At 44.6% G+C, this 22,970-nt stretch overlaps 1 protein-coding gene across 1 annotated transcript in view; it reads right to left on the bottom strand.

Moving 5' to 3' along the window:
• Positions 1-11,395: 11,395 nt before the first annotated feature.
• PDIA5 (protein disulfide isomerase family A member 5) overlaps positions 11,396-22,970 on the bottom strand; it is a 295,349-nt gene continuing 283,774 nt past the window's right edge. Inside the window, exons 15-17 of the mRNA XM_063934059.1 lie at positions 17,606-17,676; positions 14,082-14,216; positions 11,396-13,998 (exon numbers count right to left, since the gene is read on the bottom strand). Of these exons, the coding sequence (XP_063790129.1) occupies positions 13,918-13,998; positions 14,082-14,216; positions 17,606-17,676 (287 nt within the window). The 3' untranslated portion in view covers positions 11,396-13,917. The remainder of the gene's footprint in view (positions 13,999-14,081; positions 14,217-17,605; positions 17,677-22,970) is intronic.

Below are 22,970 nucleotides of genomic sequence, written 5' to 3'. Positions count from 1 at the left end.
AGAGTCTGCTATTGAACATGACCGAAATATCCTTAAGCACAAGGAGTCGCAAGGGGATAGGTTGATGCTGGTAAGTATACAGGCTCTTGAAGGGATGTCTGACCAACCAAAACCCCAGACCCCTGAAGACTGGAGAAGGTCAATAACATGCTTTACTTGTAAAAAGGAGGGACACATAGTGTTAGGGTCTCCTGCTCTGTGCTGCCACGTCGTCATGGCAACCGGGAGACAAGTGCTAGCGGAGTAACCTGAGCGTAGCTGATACTCCGGTTCGGGTCTTTTGCTGTGCAGTGGTTACAGGCTCTGTGCACGGCAGGGGATCCGGTGCTGGTTTTTGTGCTCACAGTCTGTGAGGTCTGAGTGGGGCGTGGACAGCACCTGCTATATAAACCCTCTTCTCAGGTTAGGCAGATGCTAGTACTGTGTAAACTTTGTATTTGTTTGTTGCTTACTGCAAATAGGCCTTGGGATTTGGTATTACACTCTGCCAATCCAGACCTAGCAGTAAGACTGGAGTCAGTCGTTTAACCTGCTGGGGTTCTTTGGCTACTCTGTGAACCTAGCAAGTTTGCGGTTGTATTCTCAGACTTGCCTGCCAAAATCCTTTCTCACTGTGCAAGGTGTTCAGGTGTCAGTTTAGTGGCAGTAAGCTGAACCAGTGCACTGCAAGTGAGGACTAGGATTGTGGAGACTCTCCTTGTGTCTATTATTCCATCTCTGACCAAGGAGTTTACTGCCACACCCGTTGGTAACCCTTTAGGGTTTTGCTGTTGCCCTTAGCAACAGCATTTCGGGTTCTCTACGTATTAAATCACTACATCTTGCTTCTTTCCATCTGAGCATTCCTAATACTAGGGAGACACCCAGTTTCTTAGCCTTTGGGCTTCTCTGTTCACTTTGTGTTTATTTTGTTACCCTATCACCTTCTGTGTATGTAATGTCATATTCCCCAGTCTGTCTGTGAGTTCATTTGTTTTGCATCCCTCACCGTTCAGACACCAGTACATTCCTGCTGGCACTGGTGTGCATAACATATAACCAGAGAATGTAGGTATGGAGGGACACATAAGAAGTATAGAACCCCTAGACAAGATTACGAGCCACGCTGCCAAACACATAGACGAGATCAGGGAACATATAGGAGAGACTACGAGCCACATAGAGGGGAAACACGGAGGTACCCACCAAGGAGTGACTGGCAGGCCTCTGAAAACTCACAGCTTTCCCCCACACATATAGTAGCTACCAATGCTCTGTGGGAGGGCCCAAAACCACAATAGGGGTCAGGTCATACCTGTAGTCTACAGCCAGTGAAATTGATTGCTGGCCTTGGAGGTGAACCTGAGGTCATGGTCAATATAGCTTGCATACCACAACCTTTTCTTGTAGATACAGGGGCGGCCAGATCAGTGCTAAACTCCACAACAGGTGTAATGACCACGGGTAAACCGATTTCGGCAATGGGATTAACGCTTTGAGTAGACCTGCAGAGATTACGATATGGCCCTTGCATACCAAACATTCTTTCCTGTTGGCTGCATCGACTCCGACTAATCTACTTGGCAGAGATTTATTGTGTAAAATGCGGTGTGTCATATATTGTACCCCTGAGGGTGTGTTTTTAGATATCCCAGAAAACCATGCACAGGAAGTACAAGATATATTAGACACCCCTCAAAGGCTAATGTTACACTCTACCATTATAGACACATGTCCATCATAGGTAGAGGAAATGATCTCACAAATACCGGGTTCCCTTTGGACCAAAGATGGACAGGACACTGGATTGATGGCGAATGTAGCCCCAGTAGCAGTGCAAATAAAAGATGGCAGGATAGCTCCAAATATCCCTCAGTACCCTCTGAAACCAGAGGTGGAATTAGGAGTATACCCCGTCATAGAACGGCTGCTACAGCAGGGCATCCTAGTCAGGACGTCCAGCACAGCCAACAGTCCCATCTTCCCTGTGAAAAAGAGTGGGGGGAGGGGTTACAGGTTAGTGCAGGATCTAAGGGGGATAAACAAGATACTGTAGAGCCAATTCCCCTTAGTGCACAATCCAGCGGTCATCCTCATGCAGATTCCCTCCACCTCTAATTACTTTACTGTCATTGACCTCTGTTCTGCTTTCTTTTCTGTCCCTCTTCACCCCAACAGTCAGTACCTTTTTGCTTTCACTTACAGGGGAGTACAGTACACCTGGACCCGTCTCCCCCAAGGTTTCATTGACAGCCCAAGTATTTTCTCCCAGGCCCTACATGACTGTTTGCAATCCTTTCAACCTGAGAATGGGTCGGTGCTGATACAATATGTTGATGACTTGTTATGCTCTGACTCATTCGAGTCGTCCCTTGCAGACACTAAACAGCTTCTGTTTCATCTCTCCCAGACAGGACACAAGGTTTCTAAGGATAAGTTGCAGTTGTGCCGGGCTAAAGTTAAATACTTGGGACATTGCTTGACGCAAGGTATCAGACACCTGACCACAGACAGAATACAGGCCATCCGTGACATGACTCTGCCGCAAACCCAGCAACAAATTTGCACCTTTCTAGGAATGTGCAGATATTGTCAGAACTGGATTCCGGGGTTCTCTATTCTGGCACTACCTCTGCAAGAAATGGTCTCTTCAAACAAACCAGAACGGGTCTCTCATACGGAGGAGTCCGAACTGGCATTCGAAAGAGTGTTTGTCACAAGCACCAGCATTGGGGATGCCAGATTATGAGAAGCCTTTTGAGTTGTACAGTACCGAGGGTGCTGGGTGCGAGGCAGGAGTCCTGACCCAGAAACATGGTGATGCCAGCAGACCGGTAGCCTACTACAGTGCACAATTGGACACTGTAGCACAGTCTCTCCCCACTTGCCATAGCTTTGTTGGTAAGTAAAAGCGAAGACGTAGTGTTAGGACATGACCTGACAATCCATACACCTCATGCAGTATCAGCCTTGCTAAACTCCGCCCAAACCAGACATGTCTCATCCACTCGGTTTACAAAGTGGGAACTATCACTGATGGCCCCTGTAAACATCACCATAAAGAGGTGTAGCACACTAAATCCTGCAACTTACTTGCCGAGTGTGCCTGGTCATGCACAAAGGGTGGATGAGGATGGGTGTAGTATTGTATGCCGGCAGCTGGGCTCTTGGCGACCAGCATACTGGCGCCAGAATCACGACCGCCGGCATACCGACAGCGTAGCGAGCGCAAATGAGCCTCTTGCGGGCTCGCTGCGCTCGCCACGCTGCGGGCATGTTAGCCACCATGCTATTTATTCTCCCTCCAGGGGGGTTGTGGACCCCCAAGAGGGAAATAAAGTGTCGGTAAGCCGGCTGTCGGGATTCCAGCTCCAGTATACTGTGTGCTGGGATCCCGTGATCTGGTAAACGGAAGACCACCCATTAGAATGACGGTGAAGGAGGATTTAGTGCAGACACTGATATGCATGATTGTATGGAATACCTGAACCAGACTTTCACTGCGAGACCTGACATCAGTGACAACCCACTGGAAGGCATAGATTTTACCTTCTACACTGACGGTAGTTGTCACAGACAGACGGACTCGGGAGACCTGTGCACTGGATACGCAATTGTAGATGACGAAGGTATCATAGAAGCTGAACCTCTTGGTCCACCTCACTCAGCACAAGTCTCTGAACTAGTAGCACTGACCAGAGCATGTGAGTTGACAAAGGGTAAGTCAGCTAATATATACACGGACTCTAGATACGCCTTTGGAGTGGTGCATGATTTTGGGGCCCTGTGGCGCCTCAGAAATTTCATGACGGCAGCTGGCACACCTGTGGCGCATGCGTCACCCATTAAGAGGCTTCTGACAGCCATACAGGAACCTGACAGAATCGCTGTTATTAAGCCTAAAGCACACACTTACAACCAAGACCCAATCTCACTTGGTAACAGCCGAGCGGACGAAGCTGCAAAATCAGCAACAAGCACTACCACACAAATTAACACCACACAACTGATGACATTCAACACGGTAAACATGCAACAATTAATCAAAATGCAAAATGTGTGTTCCCTACAGGAGAAGGCAGTCTGGAAGGTGAAGGGATATGGTCAGGAGTCCTCAGGACTCTGGAGAGATAGACAAGGTAAGCCAGTGGCCCCCAGGGCTTATCTCCCAAGCCTAGCTGAAGCGGCACATGGTTTGACTCATCTGGGCAAGGAAGGTATGTGCAAATTGGTGCAAATTGGTAAGAACCTACTGGAGTGCACCAGGGTTCTCTTCTCAGGTGAGCAAGAAAGCAATGACATGTCTTACTTGCTTGAGGAAGAATATTGATAAGACAATACCAATGGAGCCATCCCATATCCCTCCTACAGACGGACCTTTCCAGGTAATACAAATTGACTTCATACAACTACCACCCAGTAGAAATTTAAAGTATGTTTTGGTATGTACTGATGTCTTTTCGAACTGGGTAGAGGCAATTCCCTGCTGCCACAAATACTGCCGTATTCACTGCTAAGAAAATTGTACAAGAATTTGTGTGTAGATATAGTATCCCTAAAATGATTGAAAGTGATAGGGGTACTCATTTTACAGGTGAAGTCTTTCAGGTCATGTGCAAGCTTATGGGTATTAATAGTAAGCTACATACTCCCTCGCGGCCAGAGGCCAGTGCGAAGGTGGAGAAAATGAATAGCACTATTAAGAACAAGCTGAGCAAAGTGATGGCTGAAACTGGACTGTTGTGGCCAGAAGCACTGCCACTAGTGTTGTACAGCATCAGAACCACTCCCAGGTCACCGCTTAACCTATCACCCTTTCAAATTCATTTTGGACGACAGCCCCATGTAATAATAGAACCCCAGGATGATCTGAAGTGCAATGATGAAATTACTGTGCAATATATGGTTAGGATGAGCCAGCAACTGAGAAACCAGCAAAGGAATCTGAAACTGGCGATTCCTGACCTACCAAACAGTAATTGTCATGACATTGAACCTGGGGACTATGTGATGATTCAAAATTTTCTACGCTCAGGTTGCCTCATAGACAGGTGGGAAGTACCGTATCAAGTTTTGTTGACCAGCACGACAGCACTGAAGGTTGCCGAGAGAGACTTGGGTCCACTCCTCCCACTGCAAGAAGGTCGCTGACCGGGAGAAAACTCATGAGAAGGAGAAAGGTGAAGAGAACCTCATATCACTAGAGGCTGAAAGGCAGGACTGTTGAACGGCACCTAAGCGTGGTGAACAGCAAAATCAAGGACGGTTGTCTTATTTTTTTTCTCTCCAAACACCCCCCTCTTCATTTTTTCTCTCCTCCCTTCTTTTTTTCCCTTACCGAATTGGATCCACATCAAGAGACTGTGTTTCGGCTTTTTCTTGTGATTCTATTTTTGATCAGGACAATTTGTTTTTGTGAGGGCCCCCGAGAAGTCGAGCAAGAATCTGGAATGGGTTCCGATGGAGAGGATGAATTCGTAGGACCCCAGGATCAGTCCATCACTTTGGTCAAAGCTGGTATAAGTAAGAGATCTGGTAGTCACGGAGCTCGGAGGCAATGTGAAGGGTTATTGTCTGATGAAAACTGCATTTGTAAGTACTGCGATAACATAGTCAAAGATGGGGGCATCCAGAGATGTCAAACAATAATATCAATATTGACGGACATCCTTTGAGTGATTACCACTCATTAGTGGGTATGGTCTTAAACCAAACGGATTGCTGGGTGTGCTCACAAGTACCTCAAGGACAGAGTAAATTGGGATTAGTGCCAATCCCCTTAACAGTAAATGAGGTACTTGAATTACATGGGGGGAGACCAGTGGACAGAAAATTCAATATATCTAGGCCCCCTAGCTTGAAGCTCCACCAGTACCACATAGATAGGTCACTACTGTGTTTCAACATATCCAATTTCCAGAAACCAGGAAATTAGGAAGTAACATGGAACAATCAGACAATGACCTTTTCACACAGAGCTGATAAAGAACCCATCAACTCTGAGCTTGTACGTGGGATAACCACAAGTGGGAGGTACTTCCAATACAGGTATACACGTGGGATCAAAACCATGTGGGCTGAAAAAGTGTCACAGGGATATTGTGCACACATCATCCAGCCAGATACTTGTATCAAATAAATGGAAGAGCTGGGGATCGGTTTCTTCATAAGAATGATTTGTGATATGATCTTGACGCATTGTGTCCCCTATGTTCTTCCAGATGATGCCTATTTCATATGTGGAAGGAAGGCGTAGAAGTGGCTTACTCAGAGCTCTGAAGGGTTGTGTTACATAGGCAGAGTACTACCAGAGGTCATTACCATCACACATGGCAAAATGAAAGGTATTCACTGCAGCGCTCCGCCTCCTTATACTCACACCCACTACGAACATATTTTCAAGAGACACCTCATACACAGGGGAGAGCTCGCAGCCTCTAATTTGATCCATGAATCGGGATTCAGATTCTTCTTGCATTAGATATCACCCAAACTGCCAGAGGAATTATAAATTATAGGTACATCCATGCGCTAGCGAACTTGATAGATAATATCACTGAGATGTATGATGACACTTTCAGGTATACGGGTAGGGAACTACAGGCCTACAAGAAGGAACTGGTCCAGCACAAATTGGTCTTAAATTATGTCACGGCCGTGACAGGTGGGTATTGTGTTACTTTGGCGACTCAATATGGTGTGAAGTGCTGCACGTATATTACAAACAGTACACAACGGAGATCATCGACCAAAAGATGGATGAGATCTTGCAGTTGAAGTGGGAGTTCAGAAGGAAACACAATCTCACTTTAGCGGCTGTGAGTAATGAATTGACCGGATGGGCCTTATGGTTGAACCCACTCAAATGGTTCTCTGGGTTAGGAAAGTGGGGTGGGATCCTTTGATGGGAGGATGTAACATATTCACAGTGCTTTAGAGTGTGCACAGTATTATAAAACTGTGAATGTTACATCCTTCCATCAACTTCGATTGACAAGCTGTGAGCCAATCACAAAGCCAGATCAGAGGACCAATGGGAAAGGATCCCACCCCATCAGGACACCTTAAATTCCTGTAACTCAAACACACAAATGACTCCCAGAGGAAGACCCTAATAGGTCGAAACGCGTTGGAGCTACCCAGTTAAACTACATTGGACTGAGGACGAATGCTCACTACAAGGAGGGACAGCGCAGCTAATCTATTCCGCAAACCGTCCGGTCACGTGATCCGGAGATCCGGAAGCAACCGGTTGCTAAGCGACGGAAGGAGCCCGAGACAGCGTGTGGTGGAAGGCGGAGGGGAAGGAAGAAGGTAAGTCCCTGTAGGAGGAGGAGAGGCGCGGTCAGCCGCTCGGAGAGCTCCGGCAGGGTCCGCTTCACCTCCGTGACAGGCGCGCACGCCAGGCCAGCGGCCCCACAGAGCGTGTCTGAGACAGGCGCTCTACTGTGGGACACGCTGCAGGAGGAAGAGCGCCAGTCCAGGGTCTTTATTCTCCACTCTAACCAAAGCACACACTACCGCTGTCAACTGTTCATCATTGTACAAGAGAATCCTTTACATCAAAGCACAGACCAGCGGGACGCCGCAGTCTGTACAGACTTTATAAACTGTTGGGACTTCAGTACACTTTTTGTGGCATTTTTTCTTTCTATTTCTTTTTCGACTTTGCAAAGATTACAGCATTTGCTCTTTCAATTGAACCTTGCATTTCATAAATTAAGCTCAAACCAGGAGCGTGCTCTATTCACCCATTGAATATTTAAACTGATTTTTCTCTTTTGGGAAAGACATTTTCTTAGCACACTTGCCTTTCCATTAGTGATTTTTAGTTTTAACACCACCTTACAACCGTATCATTTACTACTACAACTAGGGGTTGAGCACTGGTTCCCTGTGCATTTATCCACATCTGTATACCTACCATTTAAGGGGGGGGGACACACCCTTCATTACCAGCAGCACACCTCGACTCATATTAACACCTCAGTGCGTAGAGAACCCATTTCTGTATATCTGCAAGTGTTGTCATAAGGAATGTAAATTAATTTCATGGCCTGTTTCTTTCACCATCTCTTTGTTTTCCCCTCTACCCAGATATCTACAACCGGAAATTACATCTGTGTACCCTGATTTAGGTGTATGTACCTTTACATGTCTTACTTTCATCTCTGCAATCTTCAGTTAATAATACACATAGCCGATAAACGTTATCCACACATAATAGCATACACATGCATCTCCCCGAATGTATTATCAGATAAATGTGCTCCCCATTTGTTAATAAGCAGAACAAGATGAGGGCGGGAAGCCCTTGTCAAGAAAGAGCTTGGTAATGTTTGTTTGACCATGTACAGACCCTTAATACGAGATGAGAAGGATTAAATGTATACTTTGCAGAACCTTGAAGCTTTCATAGAACTTACACGGCACGATGATACATCCCCCTCAAACATTTACTCATACATACATGCTTTTTCCTATCCCACTAGGCCATATATTTCACACCTACAACTCTTCCTCCTGTTCTAAGGTACATACTCGATTGTTGTGCATATTGTGTATGGAATATTTTCATTGTTGTAATTTATGGCAGTTATTGTTTACTGCCAAAGGGTGGACTATCGAAGTCGAAAATATTACACCCACACTCAACACGTGCAAACACCACAGAGAGGCCTCTGTGCGGGTGCGTACTCGCCGTGCGTGCGCATGCCCGCATGCTGCGTACATTGGCTCGCAAAGCCCTGTGTATATGAGCGTCGTATGAGTAAATACGGTGACATACGTATTCGCATAGAATAGCCACAAGGCGATATTCAATATTTTATCTATATAGTGCATAATTTACACATAGTCTATACACACTTCACCAGCAAGTTACGGTGTGCATTATGATAGAAGATGCATGTGTTAATAAATATCATATTGTCACAAAATAGTAAATCTCTCTTACACACACATTAAAAGGTGGTACTTCCAGGAATACAATAGAGTGTTTTTTTTAAAACATATCTGACTGCCTTGTTTAAGCAGACATTGTGACCATGGAAAATGGACCTTGGACAGAGGGAATGTGTAAATACCGTTGTTTACCCCAATTGTTTTAGAGTTGTATATTGAGTCAACAGATACTGGACTGTCATTGTTACACTAGAGGTCAGAACAAACGAGAAAACAATATAACATACACAACTACTATTTTTTTTAAATACCTTTCAAGATTACCAAAAAAGGTGACATTACAGACCAGAAATTGATGTATGATATATCAAATGTATAACATTCATATTCTCGTACACATAGTTACACATCTAACCCATGGTATATATATATATATATATATATATATATATTTATTTATTTCATAACTAACTATGAATAGCAGGAAAATAAATATACACACACACACACACACACACACACACACACACACACACACACACACACATATCACGAGGATGGGAATTAATAAATATATCATGTGTGGGATCATATTGTTCAGGGTCACATAAGCAGTAATCCGGTGGGTGTGAGGATATTGTCTCATATTGCGGCAATAAGTTATTAGCAATACCGGATTCATGTATGATAATGTGGTGGGTTTAACTGGTCTAGGGGCGGGAACTCAGATGTAAACAACAGTAATCACATCTCAGGACTTAGTCATCGCCCACCGGTTGAGCTGACCAATGATCCCCAGTGCACTGGATATGTCCCACCCCCAGACCAATGGAAGAAGAGCTTACATTTCCCATTGTATTGTTTTTGGACCCATTGTTTAAAAGAGGCTTCCTGGCCAGGCTCAGTGCTAATTCTCTGAAGGTCATCTTGCGAAGACAGACTGAGTCCTGGGTCCAGGAGCGCTCGCGAACAAACGTATGTATCTATTGGTTGTAGCTCTTCTCTTGTGATATTGTTGTATTTCTGTGTATATCCCCTTTTAGTAAATATTTGTTGCTGTATTGGACCACAACATAACATATACAAATGGTGTCGCATTCCATTCTTGTTTGGGTATAGAAGTGTATTCAGCCACACGTGTCGCTGTATAGTGCGCATAGCGTGTCAGCGTGCATACCCTACATGCATTCACGTCGTATGGGTATTATCTGCATTCAGCGGCCCGCACCATAGTATTATAAGGTACTGCTTTTTCCCTGTAAGTTAAACGAACTTAACAGTACATTCTGGCACTTGGTTTGGTCTCATCCTTGCGTCTGGTTTCATCCTTTTGTACCCGAGTGATTGGGGTGTTGGCCTCTATGGGGGTTCCCTATGTGATGCTTACCCCCATAGTTTGCATATTGGGTATTATTGAAGATGATACGTTGAATAATTCACTAAATAATATGTTATAAATATTTTCATGCCGGCTAAAGTTTGTGTAGTCCGCACCTAAATGGCCCTCATGGGTCCAGCCATTGGCTCTCCTTGGTCAATGTCACTCTGTCACGCGTGAAGTACACGTGCGTAGCTAAAAATGTCTAGGTTCAACAAGTTCTGGTTAAAGATAGCTTGATTTTCCAAACCTTCACAAGAGGCAGACTATGTTTTCACCAATATTCCTTAATTTATTCTCTAGCGGCTCTTGGATTATGAGTTCACTGTTATTTGATGTAACTGTTCTTGACAGTCTATCTTTTTTTCTTGATGTATAATTCCACCTTCTCTGATATATATTTGTCATTTAAAATTCCACACTGTTTATCTTGAGTAACCCCTTTGCATTACAAATTTAATTTGTTCTTTTCTTTTACTGCATTGTTTGTTTGCTGTACTGTATGTAATATCGATTTTGTAAAATTCCAATAAAAATGACTTAATAATAATAAAAACAACAATAATAAAAAAAAGAATCAGTGATTTCTATTAAGGAATGAGCCTAAATGCGCTTACTTACACATGTGGCTGAGATATAAATGTGCTGTGATGTTTCGCCGCTTCTGTAACCTAATCTAAACTTCTCCTCTAGGGGTGGGGGGTCACGGACTCCAGATAGGTGGTGTTCAGGTATATACATAACTTATATTTGAGTTACTTAAGCAAATGTTTAATCTAAATAAACCCTTTTATTTAAGAGTATTTCTGCCCCATAAAGAAGAAATGTACGGTAAGTACAACTGTTCCAACTCTATCCAGCAGCTAATATAAGGCTTAAAAAATTTTTTTCGAAAACAAATTTACCTTATATGGAGTACAATATGAGATGATTTTTTAAAAGACCGATCCACAGTTTAAACTGGCACACACTATGTTGATTCTTATGTAATTCTCTCCTGAGTCTTAAGGCCTGGCTGCTAAATATCTGACAGTAGTTACATACAACAATGCATTTAGCACTAGCCCACAGCACTTTTCTGTATATTTACGCAATCCACCTACTGTCAACACACAATAAACACATGTACTAAAATAAATTGTAAAATAGTTTTAATTTTGAGATGAAATAAATCACAGATTAAACACATAATGGGAATACCATATAATTGGAACACATTCATGGCTACCAGCCTGAAATTAAGAATGCATTTTAAAAAACAAACAAAAAAAGAAAAACACAACCAAAAGAACAATGAAAAATTCACACATCTTAAGATAACGTTGTTTCAGGAATGTAAACAAATGATGCGCTTATTTTTAACTTTGCATATCAAAAATCACTTTGCATTTATACGGTATGAAATACAATGATAGGCATGACATTTTAACTGCATGTAGATTAAACATGGAACCCTACCCCCCACCAACCAGTTTACAGAAAATAGAGAGAAAAATATCTTTTTGGCTTTTTCACCTGCCCTTTAGAGTCCAAACAGTCTACAGAAAGTGTGTAAACGGTGGTAACAATCACTGCATTTGAGATTCGGCAGAGTGTTTGACTTGTCCCTGAGTGATGTGAAGCTGTCCGCTTCCAGAAGACCTAGTATGGATTTGTTACTTCCCGATGGAAACCCCAGTAAACAGGTCAAATGTTCAGCAAACTGAATTCACTACATTATAAAGTATGTAGAACAGGTGTGGAAAGTAGTAATTCAACACTGGGAATGGTCATGGTAAAAAGGTGATTATATGAAACATAACATTCTCAACTTACTGCACTCTCCCTCACTCCACACGAGGCAAAGAGCAAAGCAATTTCACAAATTCAAATGGGGCCTGTACCCATTGGAAGAGTCACCGTTTAACTGTACCTGTCAAATACGCGCTTTGAAGGCTGCCATTTTGTGGGCTGAACCATTATTCGGAAATGCTGCATTAATCATTATCTCTATAAAATGACTATAACACAATCACGACTATCAGTAGTTCCTATTGAATAGATGGGCTCTATTATAAAGACCGTTAGTTCCCACCACTGCTTGCAGGCAAAAATTCTACATCATTATGTAATATACTTTCCCAAAATTATAAATAATACAACGTCAGGTAATCTTTTTTTGGCATAAACATCATATTATACTGGAAACCTCAGCGCATTAAATATTTGATAATCTCTTTTAACTATTATAATATAAAATTAGAAAAAGAAAATACTTTTTTTTTTTTTAAACAGTATTACATGACTAGACTATACAGGACTTTAACGTGGAACTAAAGACATGTTAAATTATTAGGCACCTATTTATAAAAGTGACACTGAGAACTGGATGTCCTTGCCTTGTGACACTTTCTAAATAAACTATGATGATGATTTAATGATGACTAACAACGGTCCTACAAACTCTGCCATCGATGACTGTGGGAGGCTGTGATGAATGGGTTTCAAAACAAGCGGGGTTGGACTGGAAAGTAAATTTATGTTATGCTAGTTTATTGTAATAGCCTTATTAAATAAAACAAGGTCATATAAAGTTTTGTTTGTAGGCTTAGTCATTAAATGTCTGCTGAATATAAGGTAATCTACTATCCCTTCATGCCTATGGTTTGGAATCTATTTTCACAGGAATAGGGCAGTGTCCAATGAGCAACTCCTATGTTCAGATTTAAAGAATTCAATTAAAGCAAGATATCATAAATGAATGATATCATAATCAGCAAAGCAAAGTCATTTTTCTAGTTTAGTTCCATTTTAAAATACAGACTTTAAAGGGTCCATCTACTTATAACACTTGTGTTCACCATTCAGCACTTGCTGAAATCATGGGAGACTAGTTACAAGAGCAAACTGCGAAAGTGCTATTAATTCATTTTCTGTATGGAACACTATTGGCATAGAATGGTCATAAGAAATACACATGGTAAAAAACAATGTATACCTATGCAAGTAAATACATGTTCTTTATATGTTGTAAATAAACCTTTAAAACACTATGAGGAGCCATTTCTGATATTTCCTTGGAGGCATTATCTTCCCAATTGGTCTGGTTGATGCAAGAAAGATACCATATTGGGTGATTAGGGGATAAAGATACCTTTCAACGCATTGTTTTACCTGTATAAGGTACAGAAGGAGGACCTCTTTTTTCACTTTATAATTATATATATGTACAATGGCAGCTGTTTTTCATGAAATCCTAATCTGTCATCATTAGCTGGTGCAGTTGAAGTGCTAGGGACCTGGAAGCTGAGAATCCTGTCACAGTACACTTGGATGGACCCCATAATGTCAGATGCCTGGAAGCTGAAATAATGGTCCTGGTGCATTGGGATGGATGGGCCCATTTGATATTTGTGTCCTGGAGGCATCTGGGATGTTGATATCAGTGTGTTGAGTTGGACCCGACAATGTTTATGGCCTGTAAGCAGTTAGAACAGTCCTAGTACATTAGGATGGGCCCGCTGGATATGTTGGTACTGGAGGCCGGTAACAGTGTGTGGAGTTGGACCGAATGTCTGAGGCCTGGAAGAAGGGAGAATAGTCCTGGTGCGCTGAGATGGGTTGGTCAGGTGTCTTGGGCCTCGATATCTTACTGCAGTGCCCTGGAGGGACAGAGGTTACAGTTCTTCCTTCTTCTTCCCCAGCTTGACGTGATCTTTTTCTCTGAGCGATCGTATGAAACCAACAAACCCCGACTCCTGATTTCACATAAGCAAAATAAGAATTAGTGACCCTCCAGTCACAATTACCATCTGTAATACTGTCGGAGAACACCACTTACCCCTCGTTCACCATTATATTTTTCAAAAAATTTCCCATAGTTGTAGTAATTAAAGGTGGGAAACCCATCTACTCCTTCCTGCTTGCACAGTTCCTGATTCTTATCTTTGGTGCAATCGACAGCTGCATAAGCAATCTTCAAAACAACAAAAAAGCATGTCAGGCAATGGGTAGGGTCCTGTGACTGATATCGGTTTCTCTAGTCTGCACTGTGCATAGAGAGTAATTCACAGCTTCAAGTGTTAGGAAAAAATTGCTGAATGTGCAAACACAAGGAGCAATATGTAATAGCCTGTGATGTGCAAGTTGTGCGAGAAGTTCTGCAAGTCTGCCCTATTTTTAAAGCGGCAATCATTTACAAATTAAAATGAGGTCAGGTTTGCCTTGTAAACGACTGTCCCTTTAAAAATATGGGCAGACTCACAGAAATTCCCGCACATCACGGCTATTACAAATTGCCCAACATTCATAACATTTCCTCGATCAAGTTTACCGACTGGGTTGCTCCATAAATCTAATCAGTTTACAGTCAAGCACACTGGCTTCTCATTAACCACTAATTTGTCACAATTAACAAAATGCGGCTCATGTGGACTTGCAGCAGAATGTTGGGTTTAAATTAACTCACACAAAAAGGCATATATATATATATATATACACACACACACACACACACACACACACACACACACACACACTCGTACACATTGCAAGATGTTTACAGCTCTGCACAAGCTGTACACAAGCAGAACAATATTAATTAAATACAAACATCTGTTATTTGCCCCATTAAGAACCAAATGAGAATCTTCTTTCCTCTGAAGAAACAGACACAATTTCATATAACACTACAGTCACTAATGATTTAAGAAATTTCAGTATAAGAGGTCAATTCACAATAATCAGAAGCTTCTCATTGTGCTCCAGCTAAAATAATGTTTTAAGCTCTATGCATATAGAATTGCATCTGCAGCTGATAATTACCGTTACTTGATTAGTTTGAATTCAAATAGATACACGATAAAACTCATTTGTTAAGCAGTTACAATGTAACACGTTCGATATAAATGTGTCAATGTGTAAATGTAAAGACTTTAAAAAAAGAAAAAGGTTTTGCAGGTAATCATATCATATGACCCCAATAACACAAAACCTATTATAACTAAACTTCGAAAAAATGATCCTAACAATACATTATTCTTGGCTATTTGCTGACTGCAATAAATTCTCAAAGCAGCCACTGATCAAAAGAGCTAACAGATATTATTCTCTATACAGAAAAATACAGTGCATCAGGAAAGTATTCACAGCGCTTCACTTTTTCCACATTTTGTTATCTTACAGCCTTATTCCAAACTGGAATACATACATTTTTTCCCCTCAAAAATCTACACACAATACCCCATAAATACAACGTGAAAAAGTTTTTTTTTGAGATTTTTGCAAATGTATTAAAAATAAAAAACTAAGAAATCACACGTACATAAGTATTCACAGCCTTTGCTCAATACTTTGTTGATGCACCTTTGGCAGCAATTACAGCCTCTAATCTTTTTGAATATGATGCCACAAGCCTGGCACACCTACAGATGGAGCCTCCGTTATTATTGCTCCGTCCGTGACTAGGCACGCCCACCTGGGCGCACGTAGTCACTGTGAGCGACTTCGTCTAGACAGGCGTGCGCGCCCATTCAGAGTCGCTCCCCATTCACTTTAATGGAGAGTGTCTCTGTGTGCACGCCCGGACAAAGAAGCTCTGAATGGGAAGCGGCTGGTGCACTGCCGGAGTGACTAGGCCTACGGATCGCCTAGTTACGACAGGAGTGCACGCCTGTGACTAGGCAGGTGGAGAACGCTGGTTCCATCTGTATCTTTGGGCAGTTTCGCTCATTCCTCTTTGCAGCACCTCTCAAGTTCCATCAGGTTGGATGGGAAGCGTCGGTGCACAGCCATTTTCAGATCTCTCCAGAGATGTTCAATCGGATTCAAGTCTGGGCTTTGGCTGGGCCACTCAAGGACATTCACAGAGTTGTCCAGAAGCCACTCATTTGATATCTTGGCTGTGTGCTTTGGGTCGTTGTCCTGTTGAAAAGTGAACCGTTGCCATAGTCTGAGGTCAAGAGCGCTCTGGAGCAGGTTTTCATCCAGGATATCTCTGTACATTGCTGCATTCATCTTTTCCTCTATCCTGACTAGTCTCCCAGTTCCTGCAGCTGAAACACAACCCCACAGCATGATGCTGCCACCACCATGCTTCACTGTAGGGATGGTATTGGCCTGGTGATGAGCGGTGCCTGGTTTCCTCCAAACATGACGCCTGGCATTCATTCAAAGAGTTCAATCTTTGTCTCATCAGACCAGAGAATTTTGTTTCTCATGGACTGAGAGTCCTCCAGGTGCATTTTGGCAAACTCCAGGTGGGCTGTCATGTGCTTTTTTACTAAGGAGTGGCTTCCGTCTGGCCACTCTACCATACAGGTCTGATTGGTGGATTGCTGCAGATGTGGTTGTCCTTCTGGAAGGTTCTCCTCTCTCCACAGAGGAATGTTGTAGCTCTGAGAGTGACCATCGGGTTCTTGGTCACCCCCCTGACTACGGCTCTCTTCCCCGATCGATTTGTGCCTCAAGACAATCCTGTCTCAGAGGTCTACAGACAATTCCTTTGACTTCATGCTTGGTTTGTGCTCAGACATGCACTGTCAAATGTGGGACCTTATATAGACAGGTGTGTGCCTTTCCAAATCATGTCCAATCAACTGAATTCACCACAGGTGGACTCCAATTAAGCTGCAGGAACATCTCAAGGATGATCAGTGGAAACAGGATGCACCTGAGCACAATTTTCAGCTTCATGGCAAGGACTGTAAAAACTTATGTACATGTGATTTCTAAGTTTTCTATTTTTAATAAATTTGCATAAATCTAAAAAAAAAAAAAAACATTTTCGCGTTGTCATTATGGGGTATTGTGTGTAGAATTTTGAGGGAAAAATTAATTTATTCCATTTTGGAATAAGGCTGTAACATAACAAAATGTGGAAAAAAAGTGAAGCGCCGTGAATACTTTCTGGAAGCGCTGTATATTTGTGTTTTATTCCAATTTGCCAGGAGAGGGAATTTTACATTTAAAATATTTCTATCCATTCCAGAAAATCGCACCCAGTTTGTGTTACTATGCTAGGGACCAGTGACGTGCAGTGGGGTGTCATACTAATGTATAAGCCAGAGGTTCGATTGCATAAAGTATATGAAAAATACAAAGAATATATTAGAAATATCTTCTTTGTATTATTCAAATAAGTTTTATAGTCAAAACTCTGGAGTAAAAAGTCTATGGCAGGTGAGCCTGTCTTTCTGCACGTCTCTGATCAATACTCAACCAATTTCCAGCATTATATACTGCTGCACCTGTGTATAATGCCCACAAGAATCATTTTGCTCATATATTGTGTGTAAATCTGTCTCTGGTACTAGCCAGTGCCTCCAGAGCCATTTACCTCACCACACACCCCTGCTAAGGACCTACCTTCCGATCTTCTTTGAATTCATCAGCTGCTATAATGAAATCGGGAATCGAGCTCTTGCAATGAGGACACCCTGCAATGTAACAAGTGACGGACAAATGTTAGACAGCTTTTCATCTTGCTGAAATCACTGATATACAGAAAACCAAAATAGAGTTCAGTAAACGAATCAACTTTCTTGCACCCTGATTGTACCATAAAAGTAAACTACCGTATATACTCGAGTATAAGCCGACTTTTTCAGCACTTTTTTTTGTGCTGAAAAAGCCACCTCGGCTTATACTCGAGTCAGCTTTAGTGCCAGAGATGCCCCACAGTGCTAGATACTTACCCTCCGTCGCTGCCGCGCTGTCTTCTGAAGGAGGGACACAGAGAGCGCAGCGCGCGGCTCTCCTGTGTCCCTCCTGCATCTCCAGCGGCAGCGGCGTCTGAGTGGTAAAGGAAGTGCACGAACCGGCACTTCCTTTAACACACGCCGCTGCCGCCGGAGATGCAGGAGGGACACAGGAGAGCCGCGTGCTGCGCTCTCTGTGTCCCTCCTTCAGAAGACAGCGCGGGAGCGACGGAGCGTAAGTATCTAGCACTGTGGGGCATATCTGGCACACCTGGCACTGTGGGGCATATCTGGCACACCTGGCACTGTGGGGCATATCTGGCACACCTGGCACTGTGGGGCATATTTGGCACACCTGGCACTGTGGGGCATATCTGGCACTGTGGGGCATATCTGGCACTGTGGGGCATATCTGGCACACCTGGCACTGTGGGGCATATCTGGCACACCTGGCACTGTGGGGCACATCTGGCACTGTGGGGCACATCTGGCACTGTGGGGCACATCTGGCACTGTGGGGCACATCTGGCACTGTGGGGGCACATCTGGCACTGTGGGGCATATCTGGCACACCTGGCACTGTGGGGCATATTTGGCACACCTGGCACTGTGGGGCATATCTGGCACTGTGGGGCATATCTGGCACTGTGGGGCACATCTGGCACTGTGGGGCACATCTGGCACTGTGGGGCACATCTGGCACTGTGGGGCACATCTGGCACTGTGGGGCATATCTGGCACACCTGGCACTGTGGGGCATATCTGGCACACCTGGCACTGTGGGGCACATCTGGCACTGTGGGGCACATCTGGCACTGTGGGGCACATCTGGCACTGTGGGGCACGTCTGGCACATCTGGGACTGTGGGGCATATCTGGCACATCTGGCACTGTGGGGCATATCTGGCACTGTGGGACATATCTGGCACTATGAGGTCTGTGTACGGGTAGAGCTGCATTTCCCACCCTAGGCTTATACTCGAGTCAATAAGTTTTCCCAGGTTTTTGTGGTAAACTTAGGTGCCTCGGCTTATATTCGGGTCGACTTATACTCGAGTATATACGGTACATATATCCAGTGCTGTTCAGTCTGTTTTCTATGTTAAGACACATTTTAACACATGACATAATGCCGTTCATCATGTGACATCCACCATAATTGTCCCAAATAACCCCAAAAAAACTGAAATATACATAGGCCAGTAAAACCACAAATTACCACAGGTGTTTGGGAATTTCAGTGTCATTGACAAAGGCGGGCTGAGGCGGGGGGCAGGGTGTCAGTTGCCACCTGGGCCAGTACACTTGTAGCCATTTAGAGCTGCAGGCAGAGATGCTGTCTGGCTGCAATCAGTACGCAGCGTCCATGCAGCTCTTTCTACCAGCCTCGGGGCCGCTGGTCACATGCTGCTCTTCACTACTCGCACCCAGACAGCCGCTCCGCTGTACACTGTGCTCTGTACACTCTTTGGCTGCTAGTAATGCTCATTGGTGGATGACGCCAGCCTTCCACCAATCACTATCATGGGAATATACAAGCACTGATTGGTGGATGGCTGGAGCTATCCACCAATCAGAGGAAACTGCAACTATGCTGGGAGAGAGAGGGAACAGGAGGAGATCTGCACCAGGAAGAGTGGTAAGTGTACTAGGCCGTCCCCATGAGGTCAAATTGTAAATGGTCTGGATGCTTTTTGAAAAATAAAGGGGAGGCACTTATGGGACATTGGTACAATTGTGGGAGTAAGGGGGCAGTTCTGGTCATAATAATTGTGGGAGGAAGAGGGTGCAGTTATGGTCGAAGGGGGAGGACAGTGCTGGTGATTATAACTGGGATGGGGCAGTTCTGGGACATGGCACTACCGCTGTGGGCATTGTGTAAGAGGCTCAACTACTGTGGGCATTGTGTGTAAGTGGCACTACTGCTGTGGGCATTGTGTGCAAGTGGCACTACTGCTGTGGGCATTGTGTACAAGTGGCACTACTGCTGTGGGCATTGTGTGCAAGTGGCACTACTGCTGTGGGCATTGTGTGCAAGCGGCACTACTGCTGTGGGCATTGTGTGCAAGCGGCACTACTGCTGTGGGCATTGTGTGCAAGCAGCACTACTGCTATGGGCATTGTGTGTAAGTGGCACTACTACTGTGGGCATTGTGTGTAAGCGGCACTACCACACTGGGCATTGTGTAAGGGGCACTACCACTGTGGGCATTGTGTAAGGGCACTATCACTGTGGGCTTGGTGTAAGGGGCATAACTACTGTGGGCATTGTGTAAGGGACATAACTACTATGGGCATTATGTGTAAGCAGCATTACTGTGGGTATTACGTGTAATAGGCACAACTACTGTGGGCATTAAATGTGTAAGCGGATCTACTACTGTGGGCATTATGTGTAAACAGATTTAAATGTAAGCGGTATTACTGTTGGGCATTGTGATGGGTGTGGTATGGAAGGTAGATAGTAACTAGGTCGAACACTATTGGTCGACAGTAACTAGGTTGACATGTTCTAGGTTGACAGGTCAAAAGGTGTTTTTATAGTTTTTTTTGTGTCTTTTCTTCGTAGATTCACCGGTAGGAAATTAAAATCCTATTTTCTCTAGCATCCATAAGGGATATTGGGGAGATTAGTAAAATGGGGTTGTCCCAAAGCTTCCACAACGGGCAGGAAAGTGCGGAGACTGCTGCAGCACCGCCTGCCCAAACTGGGTATCCTCTTTGGCCAGGGTATCAAAAATGTAGAACTTCACAAAGGTGTTCTTCACCAACCAGGTAGCAGCTTGGCATAGTTGCAAGGCCGAGACTCCTTGGGCAGCCGCCCAGGAAGAGCCCACAGATCTTGTAGAGTGAGCATTCAGAGACTTAGGAACAGGTAAGGCTGCCGACACATAGGCCTATTGGATAGTAAGCCTAAGCCAACGAGCAATGGACTGTTTCGAAGCAGGACAACCCTTTTTCTGTGCATAACAGAGCACAAACAAGGAATCCGTCTTTCTAATCCGAGCCGTCCCCTTGACATAGATCTTCAAGGCTCGCACCGCATCTAATGCCTCCTCCGTAGCAGAAGTGTCAGAACTGGATGGAACCACAATAGGTTGATTCAGGTGAAACGCAGAGACCACCTTCGGCAGGAACTGCTGCTTAGTCCTGAGCTCTGCTCTGACCTCGTAAAAGACCAAGTATGGACTTTTACACAATAAGGCCCCCAATTCTGAGACACGCCTAGCAGGAGCCAGGGCCAATAACATCACCGTCTTCCACGTGAGGTACTTGTCTTCTACAGTCGTCAGAGGCTCAAACCAGGAGGACTGTAGAAATTCCAACACCACATTCAAATCCCAGGGCACCGTAGGTGGCACTAAAGGAGGTTGTATGTGGAGTACCCCTTGCAAGGAGGTCTGAACTTCTGGCAACAGTGCCAATTTCTTCTGGAGGAAAATGGAGAGAGAGATGAAATCTGGAAATGTAAGAAATGTCCCAAGTGGAACTCTGCAAGTGGATACGTGCGTTCCACGCACCAAGAGACATATCTTCTCCAGACATGATGATAGTGTTTTAACGTCACAGGTTTTGTGAGCTAGGATGTTCCTAACGGTCCTTGTTGAAGATCGCTTCTTAGTGGTAGAGGCCAAGGGTCTTCGACGGACATGTCCAGAAGATCCAAGTACCACGGCATCCGAGGCCAATCCAGGACAATCAGAATTGCCTGGACTCCCTGATGTCTGATTCGCTTGAGCACCCTTGGGAGCAATGGAATCAGAGGAAACAGGTAGACCAGCCGGTAAGGCCAAGGCGACGTCAGTGTGTCCACTGCCCTCGCCTGAGGGTCCCTGGTTCGAGAGCAATACTAGTGAAGTTTCTTGTTGAGACGAGAAGCCATCATGTCTATTTGCGGGCAGCCCCACCGCTGGATGATCTGCTGGAACACCTGATGGTGGAGTCCCCACATTTCCCGGGTGGAGGTTGTGACGACTGAGGAAATTCGCTTCCCAGTTGTCTACACCCGGAATGAAGATTGACGACATTGCTCTTGCATGTCTTTCTGCCCAGAGGAGTATCTTCTCGCATGCAGGCTCTGCTTTTTGTCCCTCCTTGCCGATTGATGTACGCCACACTGTGGCGTTGTCCGACTGAACTTGGATCGCGTGATTTGTGAGCAGAGGAGAGGCCTGAAGCAAAGCATTGTAGATCGCCCGAAGTTCCAGAAAGTTGATCGGAAGGAGGGCTTCGTGGGCTGACCACCTGCCCTGGAACTGCACCCCTTGGGTGACAGCACCCCATCCTCACAGACTCGCATCCGTAATGAGGAGGATCCAATCCTGAATCCCGAAACTCCAGCCTTCGAGGAGATTGGAGGACTGCAGCCACCACAGGAGGGAAATCCTGGCCTGAGGTGACAGCCGAATCGTCCGGTGCATCTGTAGATGTGATCAGGACCGCTTGCTCAGGAGATCCAATTGAAATGTTCTGGCATGGAACATCCCATATTGGATCGCCTCTAAGGAGGTGACCATCCTCCCAGACAATCTGCTGCAAAGATGGATGGATACTCGTGTAGGTCGGAGCACCATGCGGACCATCTCCTGAAGTGTTCTCGCCTTGTCCTCTGGGAGGAACACCTTCTGGGCCACCGTATCTAGTAACATCCCCAAGAACAGGAGCCGCTGAGTCAGTTCCAGATGGGACTTCTGTAGATTGAGAATCCACCCATGGCGTGACAGAAGTTGGATAGTGTGGTCGGTATGGAGCAATAAAAGCTCCCTCGATCTTGCTTTTATCAGAAGATTGTCCAGGTAAGGGACAACACGGGCCCCCTGGACCTGGAACATCAACTCCGCCATCATCTTCGTGAATACCCTCGGAGCTGTGGACAGGCCAAAGGGTTGTGCCTGGAACTGGTAGTGATCGTCCAGTAGGGCAGACCTCAGAAAAGCTCAATGAGGTGGCCAAATTGGAATATGAAGGTAAGTGTCCTTGATATCCAGGAAAACCAGGAACACCTGTCCTTCCAGACTCGCAATACCTGCCCT

The sequence above is a fragment of the Pseudophryne corroboree genome, chromosome 7, assembly GCF_028390025.1.
Source record: "Pseudophryne corroboree isolate aPseCor3 chromosome 7, aPseCor3.hap2, whole genome shotgun sequence".
Lineage (NCBI taxonomy): Eukaryota > Metazoa > Chordata > Amphibia > Anura > Myobatrachidae > Pseudophryne > Pseudophryne corroboree.
Note: the sequence above shows the minus strand (reverse complement) of the source record. Positions and strands in the feature narration are given on the sequence as shown.